Raw genomic sequence first — 12,058 nt, forward strand, 5'->3', positions numbered from 1 at the left:
GAACAGGCAAAAGGACGGGCATCTATTTCTACAACAGTGAGCGAGAATAAACTTCTTGATGTTGAGTTGGCAGTTTGGCTGCAGCGTAAAACACTTTTGCCTTTTTGACTCCTTGCTTGTTCGGGCGAACAACACTAACGTGGTGTCCATTTTAAACCGAAGAGCACACACACGCGGTTAAAAGCCCGTTTGCAGACGGATCGCTTTGTGCGTTTTGCCACGCACCGCTGCAGCCGCACATTTAGCAGGAGTCTCGGTGCTCGTAAGTCGGCGATCTAACAGATCTTAGGCTGCACTTGCAGCGGCTTTTATCTGTTTGTACATTTGGACGTTCATCAGACGGGCCGGGGAGACGGATGTGGCTGCTGTCATGACTCTGAGGAGAGGTGGGTCAGTCCGGATGGAGCAGCTGTTTAGTTGCCTCAGTTGCCTGTGATGTTGGATAAGACTAACATCCCGTACCTGTTGTCCTGTGCAGCTCTGCTGTTGTTAACGCCAGCTCTTCGTTGTGTCTTTCAGTAAATGTGATCATCCTTGTGTTGCTGGCTGTCGCCTTTCTCATCTTAGTTCAACGAAATCTCCTCAATCTTGGTGACTTTTTGCACAAAGAAAACCCAGGTATGATCAGCTTTGCTCTGGGTGTATAAGTGTATACACTTCACCAGCTGCTCTGCCTATGTCAAAATGTCTGGCTCAGTGCATTCAAATAAAACAATACATTTTCTCATTTTCTCCATCCAGATGCAGGGATGATTCTCCCTTTTGAATCTGAACTCTCTCCGGACCTGAGATCTGATTCCGTGAGGAAAGGAGAGGAGATCCCTGTCCTGATCACGGCTACAGAGGACAGACTCGGTGCTGTGGTTGCTGCCATCAACAGTGTGTACGAGAACAGTAAAGCCAATGTTGTCTTCACCATCGTCACCTTGAATGACACAGTGGACCACCTAAAGTAAGACACTGCAGAAAGTCTATGGACATATCATTGTATTCCCTTTTGCATATTAATGCAGGTCAGGTTTTATTAAAGTAACCTTAGTCTCTTACATCTTTTTTTTTGTCTTCACTAACAGAGTGTGGCTGAGTGAGACAAAGCTTAAAACTGTCAAATACAATATAGTTGTTTTCAAGCCTGAGCTCCTCAGTGGGAAGATTTCCAAAGATCCCAAGACACCGGAGACAGTAAAACCAGTAAGGCAACTGAATATACTGCTACAGTCCACAAAGATATTCATACTATTGTTCACATATTATTACCTCATTCTCATCATGTTCTAAATGTATTATTTCAGTTGACTTTTGCCAGGTATTACCTACCTGCATACATACCAGAGGCAGAGAAAGCCATCTATTTGGATGACGATATCATTGTACAAGGTAACAGTAAGACCAAAAGTAACATTTGTTAATGTTATAACAAAGTCAAAGAAGAATTTTCTGGAAGTAAATGAATGAATGTTGCATTTTCTGTGGGAGATCAGGAGACATTCAAGAACTTTATGAAACCAACCTCAAACCAGGACATGCAGCTGCCTTCTCAGATGACTGTAATTCAGCTTCTGCCAAGGGCATTGTTCGAGGGGCCGGTAATCAGGTGTGTAGCTCTAAATTGATATTCCAAATATGGAATATTTCTTACAGGATTTGGTGACATTTGATTTCATATTTAATCTTTTTATACAGAATAACTATATTGGTTTCCTGGACTTCAAGAAAGCGGCCATCAAGAAGCTGGGGATGAAGCCCAACACATGCTCTTTCAACCCTGGTGTCATCATCACCAATCTGACCGAGTGGAAGAACCAGAATATCACCCAGCAGCTGGAGCATTGGATGGAACTTAATGCACAGTAATAGTGTTTTCTACTAAATTTAGAAACCCTGTAGGAAAGGAAAATGTAATGTTTTATTTCATCATACTGTAATTTACCCAAATTTCCATCCAGTGCACTTCTGTAAACATTATATGACCTTGTTTCCCCAGGGAGGATCTGTACAGTAAAACACTGGCAGAGAGTATCACTACGCCTCCGCTCCTCATTGTTTTCTACAAACATCACTCCAATATCGATCCCATGTGGCACGTCAGGCACCTCGGTATGTTCTCCTGAGAATTTTTATGCATCAGTGACAGTCAAAGGAATTTTTTTTTTTCTTAAAATTCAGCAAGAACATTCACTTTGACACAACAACGGGTAAAACAGACAGTATGTCATAAATGTTGATTATCATATGACTGCTTTGTTTTCCAGGTAATACTGGTGCTGGAAACCGCTACTCCACACAGTTTATAAGAGCTGCCAAGCTCCTCCACTGGAACGGACACTATAAGCCCTGGGGAAGAGCTTCCTCTTATTCTGATGTGTGGGACAAGTGGTTCATTCCAGACCCAACAGGAAAGTTTCATCCTGTGCGAAGACATGCAGAAGAGTAGATGGAAAAATGGATTTCAGGAGCGTTTGGACACACCAGGCCAGCCTTGTCCCAGGACCTCGTCTTGTGATACCTCAGGAACCAAGTAAGACTTTTTCACCAGCCAGCTCCGTATTTGACTCCTGCCGTAGAACATGCAAACATTTGTACTTTTTTTTTTTTTTCCCTTGAGCACACAGAATTTAAATTTTTTTTCCTATAACCTGTGCATTATATTGTTGCCCTTGAGATTGTTTCCACTTGCATTTTTTTTCAGAATATTCCGTTATAACCAGACTGTTTTGCTTCAGAGGTATGGATTTTTTTCCTCTTTATAAGAGTACTCGATCCTGTACATAACTGGTACCTGAGCAGTTGTACTGTAATAGACAAGTATACATCAGTCCAAGATAACAAAAAGCCCCAAGGTTCACATTTGTCTGAAAAAAGGTTTGTTTTCATTTGGTCTAAATTGTAATTGTGTTAGCAACACAGACACCTCAAGTCAGTACTTCCTGTGGAAAAGTGATGAATTGTTCTTTTAATGCTTTTTTTAAACTATGGTCTGTGCTCGGATCACAATTGTCTTCACAAGACGCACAACTAAGTGATACCTACAAATGTAAATTAAGCCAGTTTAACTCTAATCTATTAGCGTAGAGGTTCCCCAAGAATGGATAACTTTTACATCATCTAAACACTACATCTGTATTGTATTGGCCCTCATACTCTAAGACTGAGATTATATGCAGACCAACAAGTAAACAGCACCTCACCACTACATTTGACCCCTTTTATTGTCAGGATTTGTATACATATTGAAATGCTTTCACCTTGATGATGTAAATACTCCTGTACAGTATGTGAAATAAACTTTACATTTTTATCATCCAAATCTTGTGACTAAACTTTTTCAAAAACTCCTGGAATGAAAGTGAAAGAATAGTAATGGAAAGTACTTCAATTTTGCTACACTACAATATGGTTAAAGCAGTGGCGACTGATGTTAGCTGTTTTAATTTCACGTTTATATGAAAAATGCTGCAACATTCAGTTTTTAGAGGGTTTATTACATTTACAGAAACATCTATATACATTATTCTCCACTGACAAGATATTACAAAGGACGTGCACATTTATAGGAAGAAGTAGTTGGTGATTAAGTACATAACCACTTAAGAGATACCAACTCCATCTCCTTGGTCGGCACCAGATAAACAAGTTTCAACTGAAATATTATAGTCTATGTGACAAGCCTGTCACTATCTCCACTATCTTCTAAGTTTAACAGTGAAGGAAGGCCACACATTATCGACTAGATGCAAGTCTAGTCTCAGACATGTCAACTAGTAGTACAGGCAGATGGTCATATGACATTTACTGTACGTTGATAAGCCCAAGGTCGATCACAATTTGACCAGACTGTGTTGGACTGAAGCTCATTTAAAATCTGTGTTGAAGTTATAGGCATCATCTGTTGTAGCTGTACAGAGGCTGATGTCAATGGGGACAGACTGGAACTGTACCTTATTGTCTTTACCTGTAAAGACAAGTAAAATGCAAAAGTATGACCTACTGTTGTAGATTTTACTAACAAAAATTGAATTGTTTGAAAACTAGAATTTACTTTTCAGTGATGCCTTCTGTGGTTTCTCCACTTCTGTCATATTTGGCTCGTCCACTGTTTGTTCAGGCTGCAAGAACAGATGTTTAAACTATTACAATTCAAACAATCATCCTGATACATTTATTTCAAAAGGTCCTGTGAGCAGGATCAGAGTTGGATTAGAAGTCTTCACCAAAAAAAAATAAAAAATTTTTTTCAAGACATGCATTTTTGTCCTCATTTCCATGCTTGAACAGGCTGCAAACATAATTTGAAGCAGCTGTACAATACGAAAGTTCTCCAGGAGTTGGTTTATTTTATTTTTTGTAATTACCTCATCACTCTGCACTGCTTCGCTCTCTGTGGCTGCTACATCAGGGTTATTTTCAGTGATGTCACTGATGGTTAGATGGCCCGCTGTCGGGCCTTTGGAGATGAAGCGTACACTGCTGGCCAGGTTTGGACATTTAACACCTACAAGAGCAGAATTTGTTTTCACCAACACACACACACACACACACAAATGATGCCTTTTTTGCACATTAAAAAGCCTAGTCTAAAAGCCTAGAAGTGGCCAAAAGAGGCCATGTTGAGCTTTACACCACATGTGAAGTGGATACAGCTGACTAACAACCACTGCTGCTTCTTCCAGAAGCCCTGCTCTCCTGTTAACAGAGCAATAAATCATCTGAAGAGAACAAAAAAAAAGATTGATCAACCATTATTGACCCAAAACTCCCGATAGTCTGATAATATTGGGCCAAATCTTTTCGAATTGAAGGCCATTACCTCTCAGAGTTTCAGCATTGCCTATTTTTAACTTGGATAGATCCCAGCCTTTCTGCATCTCAGCCACCATGCTGTCCGACAGGTAAAGGGGGAGGCTGTTTTTTTCTGGTGCCTGACAGTGGTAGCTCAGCTTTGCACTGTGGAGACATATTAGGGTGAAGAATAAGATCAAAAGAAACTTGTAGCAGTCTTAGTACACTAAAAACATTTTCTTTATTTACACATTTGCAGTCATCTATATAGTGTTTGGATCAGAGTTGGATTAGAAGTCTTCATAGTGAAATCCAGAATTGCGTGTTGTCCTCATTTCCACACTGATGCACTGCAGCTGCTTACCCTCCCTAACCCTTTAGGTTAACACAAACTCACCCTGTACAATCATCAAGGAAAGTTGTGGCTGCCTGCTCCGTGTTAGGAACTCCACCCTTCTGCAGATAACCACGCTTTTTGGCGAACAACGTTAAAAACTCCAGAGAGTTCCTGAAATCTGGGATGTTGTACTGTAACATGATCTGAAACAGTGAGGAGAAATTATTTTATATGTCTTATTTTCAAGAGAGCACCCTAAACCATCTAACCAGTTCATCTTACATGCCATATCCCTTTCTGATGGAAGCAGTTCCTCACCTGGGTCATGTCACACTGCTTGAGTAGAGTCCTGACTGCCTCCAGCACACTCTCCTGACCCTCCTCCACCTGCAGACTCCTGAGAGCCAAAGAGGCTGGTGGGTTGGACGGCAATGCCACCACTCCAGGGCTGTCGATCAGCTTCACATTCTTTAAGATATGCACCTCCTGCATGGATCTGCAGGGTTCATAAGAGCCGACATTTGAACGTGGACATGAACTTGAAAAAGCGAGTCTCAGATATAGCAAAAGAAAAAGCCCCACTTCAACTTTAACAATAGCTGAATAATAATAATAATAAATCATATTGCAATTATTTTGGCAGATACTGTGATGAATTGCAATTTTCAGTTGGACTGATTCTTCAACTAAACTTCACTGAGAAATTTGTCGTGATATTTTGCGGGGCTTGTACCTAACATACATGTTATTTCACATCTAGAGAATGACTTGTAGCCCAGGGTGTCTCTGTAGCAACACAGCATGGTGCAAACTATGCATAACTATGTTGTGACACATTTTAGCTTGATTTAAATGTTTCTAGCTCCTGAGGTTTGAACTTTCAATTATACTTCAATTATTTTCAGCCTTAATAGTAATCATTGTGTGTGTGTGTGTGTGTGTGTGTGTGTGTGTGTGTACATACACACACACACGAGATGTGAATATGCAGTCAGATAGAGGAAATGCTATGGTTGTGATCAGAGCTGACATTTTCAGCCTGATTTGTAACGCACTTTGTGAGGCCTCTCTTGACTCCAGCATTGCAGGCCAGGATCCCCTTCATACTATTGATCAGGCTGCTCTTTCCAACATTAGGAAAACCTTGGGGTGGGAAAATATTGTGTCAAAGGTGAAACTTCAAATTATGTAATTTGAACAAACCCAAATAAACCAGAAACAATATAGCATGTCCATACCACAGAGCTTGGATTGAGGTGAATGAAGAACATTGTTGATATAGACTAGGGAAAGCTTACCTACTACACCCACTCTAAGCTGAGTTTCCTTCTCTAAATTGGATGCATAATTTGTGAGGAGCTCAGTGAGACAGCTCTTTCCAAAGCAGGCTGCTGCTCTGGATCTGTCCAGGACTTCATTGGAGGGTGCAATCCTTCTCTTCTTAGTTTGCTGATCAAGATGGAAGCAAGTAAAATTACTTGATACAACCAAAAAATAAAGCTGCGGATATTGATATATATATATATATATTTTTTTTTTTTTTTTCTTTTTTACTTTTAGTTTTGTTCACAAACGCACACAGTCAGTTCTGTCAATGGCAGAAGCCGTAAATTTGGTGGTTTGTTTGTTACTATTGGAGGTTTTAACCAGTTAAAGCAGCACAACAAGCTGCACAACCTTCTCAGTCCTCCATATGCCATGTTTTAAAGCCCCTTTATATGACAATGTGCTTTTAGACTAATTTGCATTGTTATTTACTTGGACTGACTGCAGATGTTCAAATGTTAACTTAAACTTTATTAAAAAAAAAAAAAAGCGTATATGGTCACTAGTGTGTGAAATGCACCTCCTACCACTGTTTTGTCCCGAATATGTGTTGATGCTTTAAACACCACAACTGGAAATTCCTGTTGTAAACACTTAATCCATTTCTCCACATTCTCCTTTGGTACCAGGTCTGCAACACAGAAAATACAACACAATGTGCATGATATTAGGTACAGACACAGTTAATCACTCAACATTCACAACAGACATACTAATTGCTTTGGGCAATTAGCAATAATTTGATATAGAAGCATCCAATGTCCATTTACCTATTTTGCTTAAAACCAAGAGCAGTTTCTTGTTACCGTCCCTCTTCAGCACAGCCTCCTCCAGCTGTGGACACCTGCACCCCATAGGATCACGGGCATCTAGGACCTCTATTACTACATCAGATGAATCAATTACCTGAAGAGAGGTAGATCATATTGAGCAAGAAGATACGAATTTCTACGGTACACTGAAGTAGTTTCTTCCCAGATACAGATTATGAATTGGTTATCCTACCTTATTTAATTCGCCACAAAGAAACTGTTTTGAATTTCTGTCTGTGCCAATCTTTTTCTCTGAATGCTTTCCATTCTCCTCCTGTGTTAATGAAACAAAAACTTAAGAGCTGCTCTTCAGTAATTTGGAGGATTAGAATATGACTCAGTGGACAACAATTGCACTTTCCCTTTACCTGTCGAGACCTCTTGGCTTTAGGTTCAGTTTCTTTAGCAGCAGCCTCCTTCTCCTTCTTCCTCTTCTGAGCTCGCTCCTCTTTTTTGGCTTGCTTCTTCTTCTCCTTTTCCTCTTCAATCTGAGGGATGGGAACATTTTTTAATGTTGTAAAATGAGACAACTTGTGATCTATACAGCTGTACCAAAACCAGGACACACAGACACCCTATCCACGTTTACCAAACAAATAGTGAAAAGCCACATTAGCTCCGTGCATGAGACAGAGGAAACAACATTTAAACTTGATCATTACTGTCACACACTGCATGGAAAGCAGCTGATGATGAATGATACCTTCAGCCTCCTCTGCTCAGCCTCCCTGAGGACCTCCTCCTTGAAAGGCGCACTGTTGGGCACTCCGGGGTCCTTCTTCACTCGTTTGTTCACTCCTTTCTTCTTGGCCTCCTTTCTCAGCTTTCTGTTATGCTCCCGTACCTGGACACCAAACACAAGCATGAGACTCAGCACACGGGCCTTGTCGTCCATTACTCCGTAAACGTTTGTCCTAACTAAATTGAGACACTTACTTTCTTCTGGATTTTATAACGTTTGGCACAAGAGAGCCTCTTACTTGCTTTCTTTAACTCTGTAGACAGAAATAATAATAAAAAAGTTTGTCGGTAGTTGAGCAGCAGGCTAAAGACAAATCTAACTGACGGTTGTTAGCACTTAGCTTTAGGCAGAGTGGATTAAACAGACAATAAAGTGGCAAAAAATTGTTATCCTTATTATAAGAATTAATTAATCATGATTAATCCATACATTCTCATCACATCACGATCGATCTTTACTTACTCGGTCGTTTCATGGTGCTGCTGGGGAACCTGCCAATGTGACTGAGACGGTCTCACACGTGGAGCAGAGATCGGTGAGGTCCTTTCACTTCCGGTTCTGGCGGAGCAGAGTCGATGTGGCGCCACCTGCCGAGCCGGAGGGATGCTGCTCATCTGGACACAAGTCACTACGATGCTTACAGCTGTTTCTCATTTTACTCATGGAGAACAATTTTATCTGAAATCTCCACGGGAGATAAAAAAGATATGTTTTCTTGCCATATTTTCATTTCCATTTTAAGAGCTCACTTCATTTAAACATCTACCACCGTTCATTTTGTGACATCCGGATAGTCAATGATATTGTCTGTTTCCTATTTGTTACATTTCCTATTTGAATGTTTTATTTTGTTAATTATGTCTTGGCCAGATAGAGATAATTAAATTACTGAGGAGAAAGATTATAAAAAAGGTGAAAATCGATGGATTCTCTCATCGTGCACACACCGCCTGTGAATGAAAATCACTGTCGTGTTGTGCGATGAGTTCATTTCACTCACATGCTGCATTTCCACACACAGATGAAGAATTCTTTGTTAAGGCTTTACCAACGTCATAACTGGGTGTCTAAGCAGTGAGTGTTGGCAGCTGGCGTCCAAGTGTGCATAAAACGTATCTATGATACAGAAAACTAACTTGTCGGTTGATTCTTTCCTCTATGAAGGTGCCAACCTCTCCGTGCCTTCCTCTCTCTTTTTGGTGTGTTATTTGTTTGTTTGCTGTGTTTGCTGTTGCAGTGCAACAAATAACACAGATGTTTAAAGACTTAACTAATTTACCACCTCCACCTTTCAACGTTAGTGTGTATTGTGGTGTTGCGCAGTTCGTGTGTCCGCTCAGATGGGAGTGTTGTTGTCCCACCTTACCTGAACTCACCCTGCCCACTGCCACCTCCGACACCAACGAAGAAACTCTGGAGGGCACACAAAAATCCTCGGAGGGGAGGAAGAAGGAGAGGGAGGAGGCGAAGAAGCAGAAGAAGAGGAAGAAGGAGAGGCAGCAGCAACAACTCCAGGTCACGTGATTGTGTCGAGCATCTTTTTTTTGGCCCATTTTGGATGGTAGAAGGAGCCTCGCGCGACCCCAGAAAATGACCAAACTGCAGTTCTTAAACGTCTTTCTGACTGAGCGCCTCATGCTTGCAGCACAGGAGATTTACAAATCTGTCGAAGACACGATTTTGGAATACCAGGAGGAGATAGCGATCAGGGAGCGGGAGAACGACCATCTGAGACGCAGGCTGCGAGACGCTGGGATTGAAATATGGCCAGGTTAGCTCGGCTGAAAGCTAACGGAACACTTTATCGCTAACAGCCCAGTCTGTGAGGTGGCTGTAGGCAGGGAAACTGCAGTGTGCACAGTTTCCTTGACCACCTCTCTTCCGGACAAGTTAACTTTAGCATTTAGCCAGCTAGTTGACGTTAGCTGCTGCTGTTGTGGAACGGCTAGCGCGTTAGCAACCTTTGTTCGTTAGCCAGCCAGCTAGTTAGCCGAAGAGCTACAGCCTGGTTAGCATCCAGCTGCTCGGTGTGTGTGTGTATAGATACTGTCACTGTGCTAATTCATAATGTGACAGTGGAAGGTTCTGGTGAGCTGTGACATACCAACTTATACACTACTGTGCAGGCGTTGTGTTAGGTTGTGTCTGTTGCTGACTCCTGCATTTAAAACATCCTCTTTGCTGAAACCTCTGCCACAGTGTTGCCATTAGTTATTGTGACAGGTAATATTCAGGTTATTTCATTGGTAGCCGTGTCAGAAAATAAATTCCTGTTGTTCTGTCTGTTTTTATCAAACATATCTTTCACCTTCATGAGGAGAAATTGATGGTAACGGTTTCCTGGGAGGAAATCGGTCCTGTTGAGCATATTGAGTATCACTACAGTGCCAGTGATTGCATTAAAAAATTCCCTGTTAGTGGAGAGTTCAGATTGTTGATCTTTGTCTGCTAAGAGATGCTTACACTTTGACCTGAACTTAACATTTCCATATGCTCTGCCATAGCTTTACAGTGTCTCCAGCTTGACTTTGACTCTGAATTCATTTTGGCATAAATATACAGTTAACAACAATGCAATAGGTCATGGGTAGTTCAACCAGAGCTGAACTTTGCCGTGTGCAAAGTTATATTTGCTATGGTGGAGTTAACAATTTGGGGTGAACCTCTTCCTTCTGTTTCTCTTCTTAGATCGTCCATCTATGGCCCTGCTGGACGAGGAGGATGGCGAGCATCCAAGGCGCGAGTGGAGTCCCAGCATGGGTCATGAAGAGCGTATTCCCATTCAGATTAAGGATAAGAGGGATCTACGTGCCAACCAAGGTGATGATCAGCTTCGTGGGCATGGGTCTTGTAGCACACCAGAGAACATGTTCACTCCTCCACGTGTTGGAAATGAATATCCCCAAGATGGCCCTCATACATCCAATCTTCCTCAGAGCCAAGGTGTGGAGAACAGAGAGAGGGATCCTGGTTCTCGAGGCTCCTCCAGACATGTGAAAGCAGAGAGTGGAGGCCACAGGGGCTCTACTTCCTCTAACAGTGGTGCCCAGCCTCTTGCGCCAGTCAATCCAAACTGTTCAAATGAGAACAACATTGACATTATTGGGGTGGAGAATGGAGGACCAATGGTTGGTGCTAAGGGAACTGGAGCCAACAGAGCACAGGCCTCTCACATGCGCAACCAAGGAGCCAATGCCGTGGACTGCCCGCATCAGAAATCCCCCTTGCAAGGCCATATGTCATCTTTCTGCTGCAAGGTTTGTGGGGAAGCCTTTAGTCACATTGGCCACTTGCATGTGCACGTACAAGTACACACACGGGAAAAACCTTACCGCTGTGGTGTATGTGGGAAATGCTGCAGCTCCTCCGGCAGACTTCAGGAACACCAGCGCAGCCACACGGGAGAAAAACCATTCCGTTGCCAGATTTGTGGAAAGGGCTTCACACAGATGGCTCACCTGAAGGTACACATGAGGATCCACACGGGGGAAAAGCCATACAGTTGCCCTGTTTGTGGCAAGTGCTTCAGCCGTTCTGACAAAATTAAAAGGCATCTCCAGACCCATAGTCGTGAGGGAACATATTTCTCAGGGCAATGATGCAAGTGTGTTTTTAAGCAACTCAGTTTGTGAATCATATTGATGTGGGAAACTTTTCTACAAGAAGCTAAAATCTCTGCCATCAAGACAAGGCTTTTGTTCTTCCTATTTTCAAAGGACTAGAGATTCTGTCACTCTTAGAAAACTTTTTTTTTTTTTTTTTTTTTTTTTTTTTAAATCTAACCTAATATTTCTCCACACCATAGTCCCTCTATAGAATTTATATTAGCCAGTTTAGTATGTCATTTGATTAATTTTGTACTTGTCGCTGAGTATTAACTCTCTAAGACACAATTTGCATTATTAGCTAGCTTTTCTGAATAATCTAGCCTTTCCTTAGTGATACAATTAGCATGATGAAGTCTTCCACACATACCTTGAGACTGACATGCATTAATAAATGCAACAATGTGCAGTACAGTCATGGCTTGTTATCAGCCAGTCACTTCACGTCCATAAAGTC

General features: G+C 41.7%; 3 protein-coding genes and 2 non-coding genes across 7 annotated transcripts; 2 read left to right on the forward strand and 3 right to left on the reverse strand.

Moving 5' to 3' along the window:
- Nucleotides 1-46: 46 nt before the first annotated feature.
- glt8d1 (glycosyltransferase 8 domain containing 1) lies at nucleotides 47-3,298 on the forward strand. Its single transcript, XM_029503051.1, has 9 exons — nucleotides 47-386; nucleotides 520-618; nucleotides 742-952; nucleotides 1,074-1,191; nucleotides 1,293-1,377; nucleotides 1,482-1,594; nucleotides 1,684-1,850; nucleotides 1,985-2,097; nucleotides 2,253-3,298. Exons 1-9 carry the CDS (start codon nucleotides 371-373, stop codon nucleotides 2,432-2,434), a joined length of 1,104 nt encoding a protein of 367 aa, XP_029358911.1. The 5' UTR covers nucleotides 47-370; the 3' UTR covers nucleotides 2,435-3,298.
- On the reverse strand, nucleotides 3,252-9,466 carry gnl3 (G protein nucleolar 3). Of its 3 annotated transcripts, none has more exons than XM_029503046.1 (16): nucleotides 9,363-9,466; nucleotides 8,459-8,610; nucleotides 8,191-8,249; nucleotides 7,958-8,098; nucleotides 7,623-7,742; nucleotides 7,448-7,528; nucleotides 7,213-7,348; nucleotides 6,970-7,073; nucleotides 6,415-6,565; nucleotides 6,172-6,259; nucleotides 5,435-5,612; nucleotides 5,177-5,319; nucleotides 4,808-4,944; nucleotides 4,353-4,492; nucleotides 4,040-4,106; nucleotides 3,252-3,952 (listed from the first exon to the last, which is right to left on the reverse strand). In XM_029503046.1, exons 2-16 carry the CDS (start codon nucleotides 8,469-8,471, stop codon nucleotides 3,852-3,854), a joined length of 1,659 nt encoding a protein of 552 aa, XP_029358906.1. In that variant the 5' UTR covers nucleotides 8,472-8,610; nucleotides 9,363-9,466; the 3' UTR covers nucleotides 3,252-3,851. The 3 variants fall into 3 exon arrangements, with proteins under 3 accessions (XP_029358906.1, XP_029358907.1, XP_029358908.1); XM_029503047.1 differs by having other exon boundaries at nucleotides 9,373-9,445; XM_029503048.1 differs by lacking the exon at nucleotides 9,363-9,466 and having other exon boundaries at nucleotides 8,459-8,612.
- Nucleotides 5,046-5,119, reverse strand: LOC115044354 (small nucleolar RNA SNORD19). The gene has a single exon (XR_003840820.1). It is a non-coding gene; the product is annotated as a small nucleolar RNA SNORD19 (small nucleolar RNA).
- On the reverse strand, nucleotides 6,724-6,808 carry LOC115044357 (small nucleolar RNA SNORA47). Its single transcript, XR_003840823.1, has one exon. It is a non-coding gene; the product is annotated as a small nucleolar RNA SNORA47 (small nucleolar RNA).
- On the forward strand, nucleotides 9,396-11,729 carry LOC115044173 (zinc finger and SCAN domain-containing protein 22-like). Its single transcript, XM_029503052.1, has 2 exons — nucleotides 9,396-9,767; nucleotides 10,685-11,729. The coding sequence occupies exons 1-2, from the start codon at nucleotides 9,587-9,589 to the stop codon at nucleotides 11,593-11,595; spliced, it is 1,092 nt and encodes a 363-aa protein (XP_029358912.1). The 5' UTR covers nucleotides 9,396-9,586; the 3' UTR covers nucleotides 11,596-11,729.
- The last annotated feature ends 329 nt before the right edge of the window (nucleotides 11,730-12,058 follow it).

The sequence above is a fragment of the Echeneis naucrates genome, chromosome 5 (assembly GCF_900963305.1).
Source record: "Echeneis naucrates chromosome 5, fEcheNa1.1, whole genome shotgun sequence".
NCBI lineage: Eukaryota > Metazoa > Chordata > Actinopteri > Carangiformes > Echeneidae > Echeneis > Echeneis naucrates.